Genomic DNA, 24,450 nt, shown 5'->3' with positions numbered 1-24,450 from the left:
TCTGAATGAGACTGTAAGACTTGCAAGTGAAATTGTAGAGACATCAAGTATTTTTTTGGAAGCAAGAAAGATGAAAAATGGCAAACGCTTTCTTAGGGAATCGAACCACGGACCTCTGAAATACCGGCCCAATGTGCAGAACCACTACACCACGAAGGCAAGCTAGGAAGTTGGGAGAAATACCTTATATACTCCTCTTCTTTAAAGGGCAACTGGGGTTTTTAGGGAACCCAATCGCCAAATCCTGGATGAGGAGAATCATCATCCAACTCCATTTTAGTTCGGGCGCCACTGTAGAGACATTAAGTATTTTGGAAGCAGGAAAGATGAAAAATTAGCAACGCGTTCGCCGGAAATCGAACCGCGGACCTCTGGAATACCGGCCCAGCGTGCAGGACCACTACACCACGAAGGCATGCTAAGAAGACGGGAGAAATACCTTATAAAACAATGGAACAAACATCAGAGAGAATCAAATCCAAAAAAATTAAATTCTCAAATATATAAGAAACTGCAAAATCAAGTGAGAGAAACATTATGCAAATAACCTAATTTTGTTGTCCATTATGATTATTACTTTTCACTTTCCTTCAAATAGTGCGGATGGAAACTTGAACATTAACAAGGTCTAGAAGGATCTTATGCATTGACAATTTTGCCGTTTTATAAGTCTTTTGTACGAGTAAGAAGTCTATGCATCTATTTAAACAAGACGTCAAGAACTTTTGTAACAGTAATATCTTCGTAAAAATAAAGATATTTATATTCAGTTTTACAAAATACGCAGCTGCCTGTCAAAATTATTCGTAGATCTTTTCTATTCCTCTAATAGTTCGTTTTTATTCCTCTATCAGTTAAAGGAAAATCAAGTCTTAAATTCTCCATCGTTAAATGAGAGTCATGGAAATCATAATCAAACACTGCAACATAATAGACAAGAAATTTGATGCTCCGAAAATATTTTTAAATAGCCTTATAGTACAACATTTTTGTCTGCTATAAAAATAAGAAACAAAGAGTTAAATAACATCACGCTACAACACTCTAAATAAAGCTACTGAAAATTATGCTGATTATACTTCTTCGTTTGAGAAAGTCGCTAGTTCAAAAATGCTGATAAACAAAGCATCCTTCTACTTATGTATTAGAACTAGCTTTAAGAAGTACTATGCATAATAATTTTAAATGCTCTAATAGCCTCACCCCTCTTAAAAAACAGCAGTTAAGTTATAACTAAGTTTACAGACATGCAGTTATTTTACGTTTATATACACAGATGTGTTACTGTTTTATTCTTTGAACAGAAAAAGCGAATAATAGTGTTCGATGTTCTTTATTACTTTTTTTTTTTTTATTTCTCCTTCTTTGTAAGTATGAAGTCGGTCTCCAAAGGAGCTTGTTAAATTTAATGAGGACATCGGAATCGAAATAACTCTATTTTTATGTAGCACGTTTATTTTAATGCTATTTTGTATTGATACATGTGTAAAGCATATTCTTTATTACATATTTTCTTTTAAACGGGTCTTTTTCAGCCCTTGCTCCTATTTAATTAAACCACGAACGAGAGCAAATTTAAACACCAGGACTTGCACGAATTTAACTCACGCGCTTTTCGCCGATCTCACCTAGCACGTGACTTAAGCGTATTACAGTAAAACACGAAAAAAAAAAAAAAAAAAAAAAAAAGATTCACACAATACGTGAGGAAAATCTACTTCGTTAAGTAATAGTTCCAAGAATTTATTCGCGCTTGTTTTAATACAGCAAGTAAAATTACATTCAAAATGTTCATATGATGCCGATCTTTGAGCCTCATGTTTCTGTCTCACGTTTTCTGCGTTCAGTTTGATCAATTTAAAATGCAGTGTCATCTGTTTCTTTAGACACCACATAAAATCTTCACAAAATAAAATCATGTGATTGGTCTTGTATAATGGAAATAGCTAGATGAGGTATTTTAGATCCTTCTTCAGTTGCACCGTTCATCAATCCAAGAAAATTTTACGTCCGCTTCTCTAGATTTTACTCAGGCAATTTTTGCCTTGCATTAAGTGAATAATCAGTAAAAGATAAAAGCAAATTTAATTATCTTAATTTTCTTTTCAGCGTTTTACAAATGATACAAATTTAATGAATCACCAAATTTATGCAAATATCTGTAATTGATTAAATATCAGTACAGAACTTGAGTTATTTCAAGGACTTGAATTTGAAAAGCCTGCAAGCCCCTTTTTACTAGAAATTTCATTCAGTCAAATGAGTGATGAAAAGTTAATATTTCTTCATTATTGTTAAGCTGTGGGTTAAAACTTGCTTTTAGCTTTGTTAAGTTAGAGGGTTAACTTAACAACAATAAAAGAAATACTTCTGAAAAGACTGTAAAAAGAAAGTGTTAAATAACTACTCTGTTCATTTACTTGACTCAATGATCAAAAGTAAAGAAGCAGCATTGTCATCGATTGTCATGAAGGTCAGCAACAGAATACAAAATCAAGTTTTTACTACTGCTTTGCTTCAGTTTGTGGAAGAGTAAGTTCCTCATCTCTTGCCTGCGGTCAGCCCAGTACTAGTAATCAATCAACAAGAGACTCTCTCCAAACTCCCACTGGACACTCGAATAAAAGCGTGCCGGAAATCGTCCAATCTCCCCCCTCCCTCGCAGGTGTATACTGGATCGGTTGTTTAACTCTCCAAACCAGGTGGAGTCAAAAGTCAAATCGGAGACATGTTTTCAATTAGGCCAGTCGTTCGTCACATTTGTAGGCCCACATATAATAGCGCGCGAGTTTTGAATCAGTGGCTTCCTTCCCCCAATTGCATTTGTCAGTACCCTAGTCGGAATGATGAATGCGACAATTCGGACAACGCTTGTCAGTGTCAGGTCCAATGACTGATGAGGGTAGCTATCACTTTTGTGTTTGTGCGTGCTGCTCTGAGAAAACTTGGGAAGATGGAGATTAGTTTTTGTGACGTCTTTACACGTCACTTCCGCCTTCCCTTGTGTCAACAAGAAAGAACAAAAAAGTCTGCGATATGCAGCTGACTTCATTCCATTGCATTTTCGGCAACACAAATTTCTCTATCAGACCGAAAAATTTTAGATGAATAATTTTAAAAGTATTCGTATTTGTAATTTAATGCTTTTGAGGCAAAACAAGAATTTTTCATTTGAAAGTAAAGGCAATTGCATTATTATGTTCGTTCAACGTAACTTCCCTGAATAAATTTCAAACGTACTTTTTCAAATATATCCGTCTTTTGAAGTAACGCCGCAATGATATTTCTAGCCTTCTCTTAACCTTCATAAGGAGCATTCTGCCGTTAGTAAACGTCTATCAATTCTTAAAAGAACAGCATGAAAATGCATTAGCATGCTTTTTTAACTTCAGTGATAAAGCCTTAAAAAGATATTTATATCTTTTTTGTTTCCAGAAATGTTTAGAAACATTGGCTATAGATAAACAGATTCTGAAAAAGAAATGATTTCTGCACTATTATTTTAACCCATAACAGGGCAAGGATACTGAAAATATTTATCGTGTTACCAGACACAAGATTATATGAAACAGCAGAAGAAATAAACTACAATAGTAGGCAAATTATGCTCAAAATAATATGTATAATTAATACTATATTTTTATTTTGCATCTCCTGTTTTGTGAAACAAGTTTTACCGCCGGATATTTCAGAAAGTTGTAAAATATTTATGATAATCATCCAGTTATTTTACGTTACTAATCTTAACTGTGACTTTTTTCTCTCCATTTACCTGCCAGAATACAAATTTAGCTTGCGTGTACTTAAGTGAGGGTTTAAGATTGTTTTAGTCAGAGCATGCTCCGCCTGCTGAACGCAACGTTACTTGTTGATCCTCTAAGATAGAATTCTTAGTTACGGCGTTGCGTGATTCTTGCAGATGGTGCTGTTACACCGGTGTAGGTTTAGAGCCAACTTGCGCTTTTAAATATCTCTGACTAGCCTTTGGCTAATAAAGGCTTAGATTTAGTTTTAATTTAAAACCCTACTTTTTGAATTCACACCATAAATGCTAGCTGGTTTATAAGCACTGGGAGTGTCTTCTGTTCAACTTATTTGAGTTTTTAATAAAAAGGTCTTTTACACCTTTAGTACGTTTCTGGTTGCTTATCTAGACATAGCGATAAGTCGCTTAAGTCTTTACTTAGGGTATGTTACCAAAACAAGCTAGGCTCTGAACCGGTACCCAAACTAAAATGAAGACCGTGTCGCAAGAAAATCCTACGTTTAAGTCTGGCCCCCCTCAACATCGCGCTGCGAATTTCGTTCTATTTAATATATTTGTATTTTTCTGATTATTACTGCCTGATATTGTGAACACTTGTGCGAATTTCTCTGAGGAAAATTCCAGCGTGCTCTTATATTTCTTTTGATAAGAATAAATTTTATTAACATTTTATCGGACTTATGCATTCAATCTACACTGGTGAAATAAATTAAAAGAATTTTCATATTTGATCTACGATCTCCAGAACTACTGGACAGATTTTAATAAAATTTGGTGTGAACATAGGTTGATATAATATAAACAAAATAAATATTCAGCAGTTATAATAGACACACATGTTGTTCGTGTGTAACACTCATGGGAGTCTGAAGGTCTGAAACAGCGGTTGCAGAAGACGCAAAAGAAATAGTTAATAAGGGGTATGGTCCCCTCTTACAGCCATACAGGCCTTGCAGCGTGATGTCATATTGGAAATAAGGCAATTTATCAATGCATGTGGCAATTAGTCCCACCCATTCAGCAACGCTGTTTTCAGTTCCTGGATGGTTCTTGGAGGGGGGTGCGAGTTGCAATTGCCCTCCCCAGAGCGTCCCAGACATTCTCTATAGGGCTGAGGTCTGGAGACCTGGCTGGCCAATCAATCCGGCGAATATTCTCACTCTCGAGAAATTCGTCGACCAGAGAGTCTAAAGGTCCGTCTACACGTACCGATTTTATCGGCCGACTTTCTCGTACGATTTTATCTGCGAGAGCTTGCTTGTCCACACGCAACGATTTTGTCGTCGGTACAGGAAATGCCTTAACCAATCACTGTCCGAGGAAGAATTCCCGCCCTATGTAGCGTCACACTATCAACAACTGTGAAAACAAAACTGTGCGGGAGTGAATTTAGGCGACAATAATAAAAATGGATGAAGATTTCCCGTTAATTGCTACTGTAGCAACATCTGCGATTTTGATCCTCGCTGCTGCTGCTGCAGAAGAAGAAAAAAGAAAGCGTATTTGGACGAGAAATTGGATGAAACGCAGAGAAATTCATGGAGCCCATAATACCCTGTTCCAAGAGCTGCGTTTTGAAGACAGGGTGGAATTTGGAAAGTATTTGCGAATGATGCCGTGCGATTTTGATTATTTATTAAACTTAGTGAGCAGCAAAATTAAAAAACAGGATACGATTATGCGTTGTGCAATTTCACCATCTGAGAGGCTGCATGTTACTTTACGCTTTCTAGCTGGTGGTAAGTTAATTTTTATTTTATTGAAAAAAATCAATTAATTTTTATAAAATTAATAAATCAAATTCACAAAAATTGAAATACAAATTCAAACAATAATTTTAACCACAATTTTTTAAATTTTGAGAAATTTATAATGAATAAATATCATAATTATATCACTACATCATTTTTAATAAATTTATTTTTTAAGTTTTTTATTATGTTACAGGGTGTTCCTATTCAAATTTACAGTATTTGTTTAGAATACCTAAACAAACATTGTCAAGAGTGATACCAGAAGTATTGGATGCTTTATGGGAATGCATGCAAGATTACATAAAGGTGAGTTAAAACTTAATATATCAATGTTACATATGAGGTCTTATAATTCACAACAACATCATGACCTTTTAATTTTAAAAAAAAAAATGTTCATTTTTACAGGATCAGGATACTAATGTTAAGTTGAATTTTTCTCAAATTTGTAATATTGAATTAACTTTAGAGCTTGTTTTCCTTGAAATGTGATTCATTTAAAAAGAGTATTACAGGAGTGCAATGTATAATTTTCTATTTAGAATTAAGAGCCCCACCAGTGGTTGAATGGTTAAGACAACTGAATACTGGTAGTTCGACCTGGCTTGGGTTCCGTCCCAGGCGAACAGGTTGGCTGCATGGTTGGTTTTTGTGGTTACCCCATGTGTAACATAAATATGAGCTAGTTTCCCTTAGAAAGGCCTCTACGAAGGTATCCCTCCTCTTACACAGATAGTCCTCGAGGCTTTGCGATATTTAAATTTAAGTAACCTATTTACAATTAAAGTCATAAAATAATAGTTGCATTGGGGTATCTGGATAACGGATAACTTTGAGTTTTTTCTTTGTAAGTACTAGCAGAGAGAGATTTAGTATAGCAATTGGAATTTCATTACTCATGTAACATTCTCTTGAAAATGTTATGCAAACACCGTACTGATGAAATGTCTCTCCAAGTTATATTTTACACTAACCATTATACTTCAGTTGCATAAGCATGCACTTTTTACCATGTAATAAATCAGGGCTTTTTAAACTTTTTTGATTGACACTTTTGATTTTATGGTGGTTAGAGATGAAAATGTCTCTCACTAATATGTTGCAGAAAAAGGTAAAAGTTTATGGCAGTTTCGGAAATTGTTGGAAATCTTTTGCAATTGCTAGCAAAAAATCTTCTGAAGACTTCGTATTAAAGATAAAGTTTCAATCCCGAATTATTTGATAAATCAGCAAGTTCTTCTTGTGATTTTAATGGGAAATGAGTAATATTTTCCATATTAATTCTAAATAGTTTCACAATCCATATTAGTTCTTTGACACTAAAATTTGAAGGGAAATATTTCTTAAAGTTTTTCTCAAGACATCATCTTTTTGATTTATCTAGTTCATCATTTTCATTTACAAATTCAGTTGTTGCGACAAACATTTCTAACAAACCCTTTTTCCATATGGTCATTTTCTTAATAAAGCATCAATTTTTAATTTGAATATGACTATGTTGCAACCTTTTTCTTGAAACGACAAATTTAGATCATTTAGTTTTTCAAATATGTCACTCAAATAATGCAGCTTTTGTAACCATAACTTATTATGAATTAAATTCGCAAAATCAGATTTTTGTTCAGTTAGAAAGAGAACTTTATGCATTGCCTTATCTTTATCTATTTTCAGATACATTGTGTAAAAATATTTGGTAATTGTAAAATTATTGGAATAAGTTAAAGGATTATCAAAAACTGCTAAAATGTTTTGGCGACCTCCTATGGGGGTCGCGACCAACAGTTTAAGAAAATAATTTTAAGTTATAAATGAAATTGTTTTTCCCACTCAACATTAAAATATCTCGTCAGCTTCTTAAAATTTTACAATTCTTTTGCAGGCACCAGTTTGTTGGTCCATGCTCTAGATTATAATTTGACTCAAATTCTAGAATGAACCATTTTCAATGGGAATGTCTGTCATAATGTTGTTTATGCTTTTCAGTATATTTAAATAAAATTTTCATTTATAAGAAGAGATATGATTATTTGATTTTGGAAAAATCATAATAAACATTGTTTTATAATTAGGGAGGCATCTAGCAATAGAATGTAGGAACTGCAGAGATTGCATTGGACAGCAAATTGACAACCTAGTATCAACCCTGTATAAAACACATAATGAATCTGCTAAATTGACCACCTATGGGTTCATCCAAAATTCTTCAATAGACACTTTTAGTTTTGAGTTTTCTTCAAATTAAGAAGCATATATATTCAGTTATAAAATGTTTAAATATCTTGTTTAAATGAAAATTCTGTTTCTGTGTACAAACAAGCATAAGCCCTTTTTGTTTATTGTATTATTGTTTGTACAACAACAGCTTATTTTTTAATCATTTATTTTCCAAAAATTATCAGTTTTTCTGTCTGTATGGGTATTGTGATCAAAAACATTCATTTACCCACAGTCACTTAGCTTTAATTCCATTTATTGTATCTGACACATTCATTACTTTAAAAACTTTAAATAGAATCTATGGTGTAGCTTAATCAAAAACAAGAGAGAAAAAATGGGGGAAAATTAGATAAAAAGTGAAACATAGGAACACAACCAAAATATATAAGCACATTTTTTTATCTATTTCTTTGATGTGAATTTTATTATAACAAATGAGTAGCTAATATTCGTTGATAAAATATTTGATTTTACTATTTGCCAATATTTAAATAGCATTTTCTGCATTTATATTTTGTATTCGCATCCTTTTTTCAGTTTCATAATTAATACTTATTTTCTCATTTCGTAGACACCAAACACTGCTCAGGAGTGGAAAGCCATAGAAGAAGCTTTTGCTGAAAAGTGGAACCTGCCACACTGTGTTGGTGCCATCGATGGAAAACACGTTATGATAAAAGCACCAGCAGGGGGTGGCAGCACTTTTTACAATTATAAAAGTTTCAACAGCATTGTGCTGATGGCATCAGTTGATGCAGATTATAAATTTACATTTATTGATGTTGGATGTAATGGACGAATATCAGACGGAGGAGTTTTTGCCCAAACAAGTTTATTTTCGATGCTAGACAATAACTTGCTTGATCTGCCCAGCCCAACACCTTTGATTCCAGGTAGTGAGCCTGTGAATTATTTTATGGTTGCAGATGAGGCGTTTCCTTTGAAATGTTATCTGATGAGGCCATATCCTGGTAAAAATATCTCTCCTCAGCAAAGGATTTTCAATTATCGACTGTCCAGGGCAAGGCGTGTTGTTGAAAATGCATTCGGGATATTATCAAATAGATTTTGTATCTTGATGCAACCAATACAGCTGCCTCCTGCGACAGTTGATAAAATTGTTTCTGTATGTTGCTGTTTGCATAACTTTCTACGAGAAAGACGTCCAGGCAATTGTATACACCAAGAGAACTAATCGATCATGAAGATGAGGACTTTAATTTTATACCTGGATCATGGCGAAATGAGGAATCGCTAAGTAAGATGAAATCCCTGTGTAAACAAAATGGTTATAACACAGGGTCTGCTGAAGCAAGGCTAATGCGAGAAAAAATTTGTGATTATGTAAATAATGAAGGAAAAGTTGCATGGCAAGATAAATTTATAAAATATTATTAATTTCTCAATATATGTTATTCAATTTATGTTCCCTGATTTCTCAATATGTGTTATAATAAAAGATAAAGAAATAAAGATTATTTATAAGTATTTTTATTTTATGTTACAAAATAATGTGGTAAGTAATAAATATATCTAAGTTTCTTATTTATTCTGTGTTGTTCATGGAATCTAATACATTTTGTTCTGTCTGTGCATCTGTGAGAATTTGGTATATTTTATATTTTGTGTCTGTGAGGAGTTGAGGGTCACGGATTAGACTTAGTTCGGAACCAACAAAGGAACCGAACTGTGTAAATGTATTTGGAGTAGTGTTTTTTGATTTTAATATTGTAGAAATTTCTTCCAGTGTTGTTGTGGCTGCTGTGTAAATGTGATCGTGTTTCTGTTTTTTGTTTGAAGTTGTAGTGTTTGATGTGTGTCTTTTTAGCTGTGGTAGTGTTTGTGTATGACATAGTTCTCTCTGTGTCTCTTCAGTGTCTTCAAAATCGTTCATGTCAAACATCTCCTCAGAATGACTGGTAACTTCTGCACTTCTTTCTTGTGTACTAGTATCATTAAAATCCTGAAAATTAAAATAACACTTTAATTTTTACTATTACAGCTATCATTCATTCATATATAACAAATCATAATTAACAAGCTATGGGAAAACATGCAGAAATAAATATTTATAAGGATAATGAATATATTTCCTAAGCTTGATTTTTCAAGAGATATCAAAGTTGAATAGTCAAATATCTTGAATAAGAATACGAAAAAACCTCGTAATTCTGCTGTCTAAGTTGTAGCGTATTTGGTATCAATAAAAACATGCAATACATATATTTAAAAGAAAATATATAAGAAGTTAATGCTTATGTTTAAGTATGTTAAAAGTAACAAAATATTGACTAACTTATGTCTGATTTAGCTGTGAATATAAGTTTATCATTGAAAATGGTATATAAATATATATATAATTTACAAATATATATATATAAACTGAGAAGAAAGCAAAGCTAATAATTACTACAGTAAAAAGAAATAATTTGAGTGTTTTTAAAAGAACAGTATCTGTGCATGTACATCCCATATTTTTATAACTTTTCAATGTGAAGCGGAGTTGGACTTCATTTACTTGTAAAAACTTGAACAATATGAGTAAGATTTTGATAGTAATAATTACTTAAAATGCAATAAGAATTCATGTTTCTCTATTAATATTTTAAAATTAGAGGTAGTCACATATTATCTCAACCACCTTAATAAAAATTGCCATACTCTGCTTATAAAAATTTCACAGGCAACCTTGTTCATAAAAATCCTTCAGTCAAGCAATGTTTCAATTGTTTATTTTTGTTGTATTTGGAATTCTAATGATTTTGACAGACATCGTAATTTTTTTTTAAGAGTTGGGAACCTTTAACTTACTTTTAAAATATCACTTGTGGAATCTGCCAGCAATGGAAGAAACTGCAGTAAAAATTCTGCAGAATATAGTATTTTGTCACAAAACCATTAATGCAAACAGCGATGAGATGTGTTTGGTAAACAGTTGATGTGCAGTACAAGTTTATGCAATTTATTGGTTTTTTAAGTGAAAACAGATCACTGTGTACATGGAGAAAAGAATAACGCTAAAAGTTAGAGAAGTATTTTGCAAATTCATAAGTGTTTTATTTTTTAGTACTTAACATATTAGCGTAATCACCTCAAGTTTGGCAAATTTTTATAAATGAAAAAGAATGAGGGTAATGTTGCTTGACTGAAGGAATGTTTATGAGCATGGTTGCCTAAAGTATTGTTATGCTCATGGTCGACAGATTTTAGCACATTCTGGAAATTTAAAAGAGCTTGTACTAAAGTGCTTGTGATAACATGAAAGAACCTATTTTTTAATGTATCATATAATTTTTACTTAATAATTAAAATTCATGTTTAGATTTTTCGGCTTTTTTCGGTAGGTCGATAATACTTTGCTGACTTACTATCAGATATTTGGGAGTGGTTTTTTTAAAAAAAAGTCATAAAAACCACTAACTTGTACCAGTAAGTAATTTTTACCTTTACATTTATAAAGACCACCAAATATGTGACAAGGTGGTTGTGTTAATACATGAGTACCAAAATAGACTTACGAAGAGAAATTTAAGTACCTTAACTCTCATTTCAAAATAAATTACATATGCTTTTCTGGATGTTAGACTAATTGATTAAGACAACGCAATTCAAGGACTATCTGCCTATAGAGAGGAATGCTTCATAGAAGAATTTTTAGGGTAAAATGGCTCGTATCCATGTTCTGCATAGGAAAAAACAAAAACCAACCTTACAGTCAGCTTATTTGCTGGCATTCGAACACTGGTCAAATTACCAGTTATTTAGCAGTTTTACTGCTCAGCTATTTTGGAAATTATCAATAGAATATCATTCATTGGAAAAAAGATTAGGTCTTCATATAAATTCAAAATATAACTTCTACTAACTCTGACACTTCTGATTTTAGAAATTAAGCCCTGGTCCTATCTACTTTTACCTATACTTTAATGGTTATTGCACCTATACTTTAATGGGAAATGGGATTATTTTTAAGTAAATGAGCTTAAGAATAGTCTTTAAATATAAAGATTTCATTTAAGAAATTAAATAGCACACATAGTTGTAAAAGGATAAATAAAATAATACTTTTGTACTGAAGTTATATAGAAATTGCTGTGAGTGTGAACTTTTGCAGATGACCCATCTGCTGCATGAGCTTGAAGATTTGGCTAATATAATTTACACAGCTAAGTATGTATAACAATATTATTTTATTTATCACAAAAACTGTTATAGTTTTGCCTATATTAAAAACAATTCTATAAATTTTCAAATAGTAAAGGGAAATTATTTACTTTATAAGCCAAATTATATAAATTTAAAAAGTAATCACTTACCAAAGAAGTCACAGTATTCCTTAAGGACACGACATTACTTAAAAATTGTAACGATGTGTAAAACTGCCATGCCGATTTGTACTGCATGGCAGTACTCGCACCAGATGTATAATTTTTTTTCTCTTTATGTTTCTCCTTTGTAAATTGAGTACGCAGGTTACTCCATTTTTTTTTAATTTCATTTTCTGGAACGCATATTTGTGTGCTTAAGTCCTGAAATGTTAAAATAACCATGCTTCAGAAAAAGTAAATAACTACTGTGCTTTAAATGATAACCTTTACTATTAAATAAATAGACAATAATGTTATGAAAACCGCAACAATATGAGTAAAAAGTACTAATACAGAATAAAGATTACTATAGTAGAAAGGAATAGTGTAATTTCAATACAAAAATTTCAAATAAGAAATATAAATATGCAAAATCTTAAAATAGCATATCATACTGAATATTAAAAAATACTATCGGTATAGTTTAATAACTAATACAGTTCTGAAAACTGTAATCATATTGCTATATCAGTTAATCAGCTAATAAAATTGAGCAATATTGTATTAAATTGAGCTGTAATTTGTTTAACCAACATAAAATAATTTTCATCACGAATAAAAAAATATTTGATGATAAAGTAACGGGAAGATAACTTACCAAAATAAGGGAATCCTTTAACTTTTTATTTTTATAATTTATGTTATTTGTGTCCCACAACACAGCATGGTCTCTATAAAAATCAATCAATTGAAAAATTTGATTTTCGCTCCAACGAAAAAGCGCCATGTTTCCAAAATGAGAGAGAAAAGCACGTGATCTCTGGAAGCAATCTAATTGGCTAGAGTCGCCGATTTTATCGTCGGCTAGTGAGCGGTGAACACTAGCTCTGAAATCGTCGCAGAGAACATGACAGATTTTTAGCGCATGCGCACATCCTGAAAATTGTTCCTCTGCGAGAAAGTCGGCCGATAAAATCGGTACGTGTAGACGGGCCTTAAGACTCTCTATGTGGCCTCGCGTTATCGTCCTGTTAAGATGAACTCGGGGCCCACTGTACCCCAGAAAAGGCAAACATAGGGCTCCAAGACCTCATCCCTATACCTCACACTAGTCACAGAGCCTCTGTCAAACACGTGGAGAGGTGTGCGGCCTTCAAATATGATGCCTGCCCAGACCATTACACCACATAATTCATAGAATGTAATCTGATAAATGATATAATAGATGACAGAATAATTCACCAAATTCAGAAAATCTGGCATTCGTGTTTTAGAATAATTTTCGAAATGTCTGCTGTGGTTGTTGAGGTAATTCACATTTTAAATAATATTATAGCATCTATTCTAAAATGAAAATACATCTGAAAGAAATATATAACTGTACAAATACACATATAAAAATTATAATTTATAATTTTAAATTTTTTCAGCATACAAATTATAATTAGATTACAGATATTAGCTAAGCGCAAAAACTAACGTTAATCAGTCCCACTCCAATGAGTGAAAGAATTTATCAGAGAGAAGAATCACACAGACTAAAAACTATATATATCTTGCAAAATCTTCTGTCCTCAGAAAATTTCAAAGTATTATATATATCTTACACTTTTAATTTAAAAAAATTAATATTTGCAGACAAGGCTACTTCTTAAAGTAACACTTATTTCAGAGAATGATTCTAAAACAAATTTACAAAAATATTTAAAATAAAAACTCAAAAGAAATATCTAACTGCCAGAATTTGAAAAGTATTATTGAGGGACAGAAAAGGGAAAATTTGGAAATTAGCGATAATATTGTCCTCTTTATAAGATTTTATCACATAACATTGTCGGCTGAATGAATTTTATATTACATGCTTTATTTTAAGATGACCTTACATTTTTAAGATGTTTTACACAGAAAAAATCAGACTCACAAGAAATGGTCTCGTATGTATGTGATGGATATACTAACGATATATTAATGAAAGTAATTAGACTAAGTCTAAAACCTTAAATTAAGCCTGAAATAATGAACCTTAAATTATCTCAAATATTTTTTAAATGTTAAGCTGCAGAATGAGTATCATTTTCAGAAAAGTATATTAAAGAAAAGATAGTCTTACAGTTGGATCAAAATGATATATATTTTCTGATTATCCACCTGCGATAAATCGAGCTTTGAAAGTAAAATAAAAAAACTTAATTTTAAGTAAATAATTATGCTTTCAAAGAAAAGGAGGGAGGATGAAAGAGAGAGACAAAGTTTTTATTTCGAAATGGTCGTAGAATCGCGATTGTATATTAAGAAAATTCTATGCATGTTTCCCTTTTTAGAGGTTGGTGCTCAATATCAGATGCTATGCAGTCTTTGCGCCTAATTTCGAGTGACGATAAAACAGCCCACGTGTTTGCCGTACATGGAGACCCGTGTTTCTGGAAAGGAGGGTTTTGGTAGTAGGAGGGTAGGTACTGCTCCCAGCACAATACTTTGGCCTCTACTTCAGCTAAACGGGAAGCACTTTGTTGTGCTCACTGGTGTCAATCGACTGGTATCCCGGCCTATGTGTCGGCTTAAGGATAAACTTTCGAGAAAGCCGACTGTGAGGCTTTTTTTTTTTTCATATAGGTCCGGCTAGTCCGTTAGGAATCTGTGTTCCCTTGTTGGGCTCCGAGGTGGGTGGGGCGGTCGGACCGGATCTTTTCTTTTCTAAATACGGCTAATTAAAAATTTTCAATTTGTATTATAAAGCAACTAACAGATGAAGCAAAAACAGAAACAACAGCTGAAGCTATCGATACAGCTACTGCGAAGAAATGCAATTCAACATAAAAACTATCCTCGTTTGTTCGCTGTACCTAGCCCTTCTAGTGATCTTCAGAAGATCTCTGTATTCTTGATAAGCAAATACATCCATTCATGTTTTGGTGAGCTAAGAAACGTTGAGCGTCTCCGTTCTGGAGACTTGTTCATTGACACAGTTTCGGCCACCCAATCAGCTTCCCTTCTGCAACTAGCAAAACTTGGGCAAACCGCTATTATTGTGTCATCCCGTAAAATACTAAACTTTTGTTGAGGCATGATCTCCGATGTTAACTTTCTATTGGTTTCGGAAGAAGAGTTCGTTTCCGAGCTAGTCAGCAAAATGTTTGTGCTACCAGAAGGATCTAAATATGTAAGGGAGGTCAGTTGATCAGTATAGTTTCCTGATCTGCCAAAGAATATTAAGGCTGGATACCTTAGTTGTCCTGTAAGACCTTATATTCCCAGCCCCATCAGATTTTCCCAATGCCAGATTGGCCATTCTAAGATGTCCTGTGGTGGCAACCTGACATGCACCTAATGTTCCATGGTTGGTCGCGATAGGGACAATTGTACCGCTGAACCATCGTGCGTTAATTGCAAGAATAAATATGCAGCGGTTCCGTGGTCATACTAAAAATGGAAGTCGTAAAGGGAAATTCAGACAACCAAAGTGACAAGAAATAGGCCAGGAAGATAGCCGAAGGTTCAAAACTGCGAATAAATATGTTTTCCCCCGGCGTTGTAAAATCAGTTCGATCTGTTACTATCCAAACCTCTTCCAGTATGTCTGGTATCCGAACATCAAAAAGCTACGAACCTGTAACGAATAATAAAAATAAGAAAGAACCAACGCAGTTAACGCAGGAAAAAAATAGCAGTGCAAAGCAGAACAAAAAATAGTATGTAACGTTGCGCGCCTCCAACTTGCACGCAACCAAGAGGTGACTGTGAAAACTGTATAAAACACAGTCTTGTGAAGGGTTTAAGTCCCTTTTTATTCAACGTAAAAATTACAATGGCGTGCTCTTGACGCTCACAGACTGTGCCAACTCGGCAGTCAAATAAAAATAATAACCTGAAAAGAAACTAAAGACAAGACTCTAACTACGAGGCTCTCTAAAATAACTAACTCACCGCGTTTTACAACACCGCTGCTAATTCAGCAGACTTGAAGCTCACTTGAACGATTAACACTACTTCCCGCCAAGCACATAGGCCGAAACGCGGGGTTCTTCAATTTCTCGCTAACTACCTCCGCGCTCGTGAAGTAAGAATATCACACCGAACTCGTTTCCTTCTATTTAAATCAGAATACTTCCGCTGATAATTTGAATGCTTGCGCGTTCTACTCAAATTTACATATTCTGGCATTGGCAGTTCCAGGGGAAAGTAAGGCTTGACAGGAAAGATAGTTTAAACTTAAAATAAATGTTAGTTAAAATAAATATAAACCCTACATTTGCCGCTGCCAGAATTTGGAAAACTTGGAAGCAGGTCCTACAAACGACCTGTTGTAAGTTTCTCTAATTCTGAACTAACTGTCGAGAACCTCGTTTACACAAAAAAATCTTATGTAACAAATTGTATACTAAAATTCTGTGTATACTTATAACTTTCTCTTCTTACAGCAACTTTTCCTGGACTTCATTAATCAATCTTGGTCTTTCCTTCCAGCATCTGGAAGGAATAAGTATCAGTATCTTTCTACATACATTATAATTTACACTTTCTTGACACAATAAATTTTTGTTTTTAAACGATTCGTTTTTCTTAGTTATTGCTTAATTCACATTCATTCAATTTTTCAAGCATTAATTTAACTTTACCCTGGCTCTCCACCGTGTGTGGTGTCAAACGGGAATATTCGTGTTTTAGTCTTACAACACTTCCCCTAACCACCATGATTTGTTAGAATTCAACGACCAAATAGACACACCTTACTCGACATTATACCACTCAATGAGCTACTTTAATATTCTTAAAAATTCAAATGTAGGTGGAGAACCCTACAAAACACATTCATTCTAACTTCCCCCTCATTCATTTTTAAACATGCAGACTTTCGCTCTAAAGCATGACTTTATCTACAATTTAATACTTAAATTTTGACTTCATTGCTTTTAAGCATTCACTTTTAGCATCTACAATTTTATGCTTCTAGACTAAATTCTACTTTTACATAACATTCAAGTATTTACGTACATTTACAAGATTTTAATACATATGATTTTTACAATTTACCATAAAATGAATAAGAGAAAATAAATTTTTACTTTACTCATTCTTCGCCAAGCTGGCGGCACTGAAACTAAAATTCTTATTAGTACAAGAATACGAAGTTATTTTTATCTTCGGCCAAATTTTGGCTTTAACATAACAGAATTAGTCTTTCGACCAACAGAAAATGCTTGTTTTTAGCTTTTACACTTAAAGAAAATAATACTTTTGCCTTAGCTAAATAAAGTAAAACAAAACTAAGTCTCAACCGAGACATATTGACTTTCGTCAAAACATAGAACTTCGTACTTATGCATAACATTTCGGAACAAAACAGAAAGAAAAATTTATAGAAGGTTTTAACTTATCTTTGAGTTTTCGATGCTTGAAATTCCGTCATCCGTTTTTGGCAAAATTGATCCCAAGTTAGAGGTTTCATGGATGTCAATCTTCTCCTTATTGATCTCCGAGTGTCGTCCCCGTTGCTTTTTCTTTTGCGTCCTCTTGACGGAGTAATCGTCTGGTTGTTGGCCTTTGCGTTTCTGCCTGGGACGGCTGGTGTTGACGTCCTAAGATCTGGAGTCCTTCTTGAATTTCTTCTGTTCGTCGTATTTTTGTGCCTCCTGTTGTCGTTTCAGTTTCCGGAACGGCGGCCTTGCTGGCACCTGACTCTGTGGCCGTGTGCGCGTTCTCCTTGATGTATAATTTTTCCTGCAATCCTTTGTAGGTGGTGTTTTTCTCTTTACCACGGTTTCTTTAACCGGTGCATCTGTATTTTTGTTTTTCTTAAACGCTGGAGTTTGAAAATTATTTTTTCTTTTTGATACCGACGTCCGAGTTGTAGAAGTGCTAGGTCTCTCTTCAGTTCTCTGTTTCTTGGGTGGTGGAATAGTTGTTGTCTCTGGCCCTTCTATTTCGTTTAGACTTGAGTCCTGCAAGAAACTTTTAAGGATTTCAAAATCATTTGGATTATAGTATTTTTTCACCTGCTCGGGACTTGCTTTACAGATTTCCCCTCTCTCGTTCTTAAGATATAATACTACCCCTTTGATTTCCTGAATTACATAGGGGCCTTCAAACTTTGGAGCTAGCTTTGCCGTAAAATTGTCTGGGGCACTTCATAAAGAAAATTTCCGCTTCAATACTTTATCCCCAACTTTAAAATCTGCTTCACGGCGTTTTCTATCGTAATATAGTTTCTGCCTATTTCTTGCCGTATCCGAGGTTTTAAGCGCCTGATCAATCAACTTTTGCACATCTTTTTGTTTAAACTCCTGCTCTCTTTGTTGCACAAAGAATAATTTATCTAAAGGCGTAATTAATTTTCGGCCTAAGAATAATTCTGCTGGAGTTTTTCCCGTAGTATCATGATGTGCCGTTCTTAAAGCATAAGCTAATTCATTTATGTAGCCATGCCAGCGCTTGTGTTGTGTGCTCACGTAACTGCGAATTATTTTTACTATGTTTTTATTAACTCTTTCTGCTATGTTAGCCTGTGGTCTATACGGAACCATTTTGATATGGCGTATGCCAAGTCCATTGCATATGTTTTCAAATATTTGACTAATGAATTGTTTTCCGTTATCGCTAATGACTTTTATCGGTGAACCGTATTTTAAAATGTATCTGTGTAAGAATGCATCTGCGACTGTTTTGGCTGACGCGCGTTTAAGAGGAACAATTTCTATCCATTTTGAAAAATGATCTACTATTACTAAAAGAAAACGATTTTTATTTAACTCGCTCTGGGGGAAGGGACCAAGGAGATCTATGCCTAAAATTTCATTCGGAAATGTAGCGCGAATGCTATTTAAGTACCCGGCCGGGCTGTAATTAATATCATTTATTAACTGACATTGATTGCAGGACCTGACATACGCCGTTACTATTTTGTATAATTGCGGGAAATATACGGCCTCGCGTACTCTTTTTATAGTCTTTCTGACCCCTAGGTGGCCCGCTGTTTTTTATTCGTGCAACTCCTTCAAAATGCTTAATCGAAGCGAGGCTGGGATGACTGGCTTATACTCAAGATTTTCGTTTGTTGTTTTCGTATAAAATAATAAATTATCTATTATTTCATAGTTTTTTGCTCTATTTCTTATCGCATCGATATCTGTGTGCTCAAAGCTTTCGGAGTCTTTCAAATAAGCAGAGATATTTCCAAATTCAGGATCAGCTTTCAGTTCAGTAATAACCGTATCTCTAGAATCTAAAATTTTTGAAGTCAACACAGCGCATTTAAGTTCATTTCCTTCATCGTCCAGTTTTATAGGAGAAAGTGCGTCAGCTACATTGTTTTCCTTACCCGGTTTATATTTTATTGTGATATTATATTCTTGGAGTTTTAAAGCCCATCTTATTAACCTGGGCGTTAGGTTTTTCCCCGAGTAAAGTCTACCAACAGCCGCATGATCCGAAAAGACTGTTACTGGCGATTTGCCGAAATAAACTCGAAATTTGTGTACAGCCATTAATACGGCTACTGTTTCTCTTTCTGTAGCTGTATAATTCCTTTGTGTCTGATTCAATGTTTTACTAAATAATGCCAGAGGATGGTTATTTTGCATAAGAACTGCACCCACCGCATAGTCTGACGCATCTGCTGCAATTTCCAGGTTTTCGTCCCCCTCCGGAAATTTTAAAACAGGGGCATTAATGAGCGCTTCTTTTAATCTTTCAAAAGCACTGTTAGCTTCCGCTGTCCACGTAAATTTAGCCCTTTTTCTTTTGATTACTAAGAGTGGTTCAACAATATTAGCGAAATCTTTTATGAAAGATCGATAGTAAGAACATAATCCAAGGAAAGAAGAAAGTTTCTTGGCGGTGTTGGGCGGTGAGAAATTCTTAATAGCTTTTATTTTTGAATCTTGCGTTTCTATACCCTTTTGCGAAATTTTATAACCGAGATATTTAAGTTCTTTAGTTGCGAACTTGCATTTTGAGGCGTTAATTGTAAGACCGGCCTCTTTTAATAATTTAAAAACTTGTTCTAAATCATTAATATGTTGTTCCAACGTACTACTCGTTATAATTATATCATCTAGATAAATTAAGGTTGACTTTCCTAGGACAGGCTTTAGAACAATGTCCATAGCTCTCTGGAATGTTGATGGGGCTCCACACAACCCAAAGGGCATGCGTAAAAATGCATAAGTGCCCGATTTTGTTATAAACGCGGTTTTATGTATATCTTCGGGTCTCATAGCTATTTGATAGTAGCCAGACGTTAAGTCCAAAGTAGACATATATCTTGTCGATTTGATCTGTCTAATGATCTCTAACCGGCAAAGGGTAAACTGGAAATTTGGTAATACTATTTAGTTTTCTGTAATCAATAGCAAACCTCCAAGCCCTTTTATCCGAAGGAGGAAACTCGTTCTTTTTCCTACATAGTACGACTGGACTCGCGTACTCACTATTTATGGGCGTTATTATTTTATTCTTTAACATCTCCTGAATATGTTCTTCGATGATTACGTCTTTTTGTTTGTCATAGCGGTAAGGTTTAGTCCTACAAGGTTTTTCGGCATTTAATTGAATCTTGTCCGTCACTATTTGGCAGTTTCCTGGTTTTTCTGAAAATAAATGAGAAAAATTACTCACCACTTGCTGTATTGCTTTCCTTTCATGGTCATTCAGATGGCTAAGGTCCAATTGCGGTGTCTCCACAGGTTCCACCACCCTCTGGTCCATCTCCAACACCACGGAACTATCTTGAAAATTTAATTTGGCCCTCGCGGCCCTTAAAAAGTCCATACCTAAAATAATAGAGTGTTGCAGATCTTTCACCACAAAAATTAATACTTTGAGACTTTCCTCTTTTACCTGTAAGTTTAATGATAATTTCCCGATGCAGTGACATGTTTTTCCTTGCGCCGCTATAATTTCCGTATTTTTGGTTTTAAATAGTCGTTCCCTATAAAAATTCTTTTTGAAGAAATTTTCACTCATAAAATTTCCTTCTGCTCCTGTATCGATGAGGGCTTCTACTGGTACATCGCCAACCAGGACTTGTATAATTGGTAGCTGTGAGTTTTTTACGATGACCGTATTTAAATGTCTATTTGAGGGTTTTTTTTTAAACTTCCGGGGTCTGGACCCTCCCTTTCACAGGCCCCTCTACTCGTTTAAAGCTTTCCTTTCAATCTGTGTCTTCTGGGCACGCGGATGCTTATTTTCAAATTTTCTTTTTGGGCCTTGACCTTCGAGTTTCGATGCGTTAGCTTGATAGCTTTTTCCCCCATAAGAGCGATTTCCATTTCTGGTTTCTTCCTTTGAAGATTTCCTTCGGGTACTTTGAGAATATGTTTCCCCTCTCGCTTTTTCCGCTATTCTGCGATTTTGAAACTTCACCGCCAATTCGAAAAGTTCCTGCAATGTGCTTGGGTTTCTAATTTCAAAGTAGTCTTGAACAGCGGGTAACAATCTTGGTAATATTATTTCAATAATCTCCGCATCGGGTTTCTTTCCATACAGCATATCCGTTAGCTTGATTTTTCGTAGAATAAAGTCCGTCAATTCTGCTATATCCCGTTGATAGAAACTATATACTTCGGCTTCCAGCCGTGCGCGATCTTTCACTATGGGGAAGGCGTTTACTAACGATTTTTTGAAATTTTCAAATATATATGTCTGGTTCCAACTTCCCCTAATAAAAATTTGCCTATGTTTTTCCACCATAGCGCGGCCTGTCCTCTTAGTGCTGATGAGGCGATGGCAACTTTTTGTCTTTCGGGAACAGGGTAGAGCTGAAAGTGGTTTTCTAGACCTTCTAGAAATACCGTCACCGAATTTTTCCCGTCGAAATGGACGTTTGGCTTGATTGACGCTCTCAAAGTCTGGACCAGGTATCCAAATCCTTCTAACTGGCTTGTCATTTCTTGGTGTTGTCCAGCGGCTTCCATCCAGTTTTCGGCCATTTCAGTTCGATAATTGTTCGGGCGCCAATGTAACGTTGCGCGCCTCCAACTTGCACGCAACCAAGAAGTGACTGTGACAACTGTATAAAACACAGAGTCTTGTGAAGGGTTTAAGTCCCTTTTTATTCAACGTAAAAATTACAATGGCGTACTCTTGACGCTCACAGACTGTGCCAACTCGGCAGTCAAATAAAAATAATAACCTGAAAAGAAACTAAAGACAAGACTCTAACTACGAGGCTCTCTAAAATAACTAACTCACCGCGTTTTACAACACCGCTGCTAATTCAGCAGACTTGAAGCTCACTTGAACGATTAACACTACTTCCCGCCAAGCACATAGGCCGAAACGCGGGGTTCTTCAATTTCTCGCTAACTACCTCCGCGCTCGTGAAGTAAGAATATCACACCGAACTCGTTTCCTTCTATTTAAATCAGAATACTTCCGCTGATAATTTGAATGCTTGCGCGTTCTACTCAAATTTACATATTCTGGCGTTGGCAGTTCCAGGGGAAGTAAGGCTTGACAGGAAAGATAGTTTAAACTTAAAATAAATGTTAGTTAAAATAAATATAAGCCCTACAAGTAAATGAAACTGGGATTTTTAGTAATAGTTCAATAGAGAACATGATATCTGATTACCTCGATTCAGATAATGTGGATCTTGATGAGGAGTTAGATATCCCTAAACACCTCCTTCCAAAAAAAGCCGAAAAGTAGCACCGTAAGACCAAACATCAAGCACATTGGCCACGCTCATTTCATACAACTGTGGCAGCTTTCACCATAATTTTGATAACATCAATTATATCATCGATGTCCATCATCCTGTGTGCTTGGCAATAAAAGATGCTATGCTGAAACGTTTGCAGCAAGCTACGTTTCAGAGGTATTCTCTCACTAGAAGAGATAATCTAGTAGGTGGTTGTATCAGTGGAGGTGTTGGTTTCCTAGTCTCATTTGACTATCCATCAAATACTCTCCATTTCACAACATACTTCCAAGCTGTCGCTATAAAAATCAGCTTTCGTAATTTGTTTTCAGTCTGTTCAGTTTACTTGCCCCCGAATGACCGCATCTATCAAAGAGATTTGGATGATCTCATAGAGCAGCTGCTTGACCCTTTTATCCGTCTAGGGTCTAGGAGATTCTGATGCTCACAGCCCTCTCCGAGAAAGTAAAGATCTAAATTCATGAGGTAGACTTATTGAATAGCTAATTGAGGATCACTCAATATGCTTACTAAATAAGGGTCAACCTACTTACTTCTATCACCCTGATAGGACCTTTCACGTCATTGATCTTTCCCCATGTGTTCGTCTTCACTTCTACCACTTTGTTCATTTAGTTTCGGGGCCCACCAGAGGACAAGCCGTAAAGTCAGTGAACACTGGTAGTTCGGTCAGAGGTTCCAATCCCCCGAACTGGCTGACACCATGAGCGGTTTCGTGGTTTTCTCCATGTGTAACGTATATACAAGCGAGTTTCTCTTAGAACGTTCTCCACGAAAGCATCTCTCCCCTCGAGGCTTTGCCTTAATCTCAGAAAACCAAACCATTTAGTGTCGGAAATGATCCCTATTATAGTGACCATTTTCCGATCTGAGTCTTAATTGGACTTGGAGACTCATCCACTCCGAGACCTGCACGTTTTTCTTCATTTTCTGAGATCAGTCAACTAATGGTGAACAACGTGCCCATCGATGAAGCAGTGGAGAAAATTACACGTAACAATCAATCAGACAGCTACAAGATCTATACCTCTCACATCAACGTACTCAAAACTATAGTAGAATTATGATTGCCAGGAAACTCTGAGGCAACAGAGAAAAGCTTGGGGGAATGTTTCGTGTCCACTTTGTTAAATTTTATTGTCTTCAAGAAAGCAAAAGAAAGACGAGTAAGACGGCAGAGCTAGAATGATTCCTGGAACTCCTATGTGTCGTCAATATTACCTTTTAAGCCTAGTAAAAGATTATGGAAAAGAATTAGAAAGGAATGCCGAATACCTGTATATAAAAACCACTCACTTTCTGAAAAAATGATTAGCGGGTGATTAGTAACACGTCAGAAATTTCCAACGCCGTCGGTGAGACTTTTGCTGCCATTGCAAGCGGCAGCAATTACCCACCAGTATTTCTTTCTTTCAAGCATTACTCCTAGAAATTTCCCATTCCATTCATTTCTCCCAACTCGAAACCCTATAATGGTGATTTCAGCATGCTTGAACTAAAGACAGCTTTGTCCGAAACACAAAGATCTAGTCCGCTTCTAGGTTGTGTCAGTTATGAAATGCTGAAGCATTTTCCCTTTAACTCACTCGCTTCCTTTCTCACTTTTTACAATCGATTGTGGAAGTAGCACATTTTTCCTAGCGCTTGGAAGAAAGCTGTAGTCATTCCCATAACTAAGCCAGGGAAAAATCCAATGAATCCTTTCAACTACCATCCCATAGCCCTTACCTGTAGCATTAGCAA

The 24,450-nt window shown here is 35.0% G+C and overlaps 1 protein-coding gene across 1 annotated transcript; it reads right to left on the bottom strand.

Moving 5' to 3' along the window:
- Positions 1–9,210: 9,210 nt before the first annotated feature.
- LOC118203958 (uncharacterized) lies at positions 9,211–23,318 on the bottom strand. The gene is made up of 3 exons (XM_085808245.1): positions 23,241–23,318; positions 12,054–12,266; positions 9,211–9,700 (listed from the first exon to the last, which is right to left on the bottom strand). Exons 1-3 carry the CDS (start codon positions 23,316–23,318, stop codon positions 9,284–9,286), a joined length of 708 nt encoding a protein of 235 aa, XP_085664371.1. The 3' UTR covers positions 9,211–9,283.
- Positions 23,319–24,450: the final 1,132 nt, after the last annotated feature.

This window comes from Stegodyphus dumicola, chromosome X1 (assembly GCF_044657685.1).
Source record: "Stegodyphus dumicola isolate Sdum_Otavi_A_Nest chromosome X1, ASM4465768v1".
Taxonomy (NCBI): domain Eukaryota; kingdom Metazoa; phylum Arthropoda; class Arachnida; order Araneae; family Eresidae; genus Stegodyphus; species Stegodyphus dumicola.
This window is presented reverse-complemented; position numbering and strand designations above follow the sequence as displayed.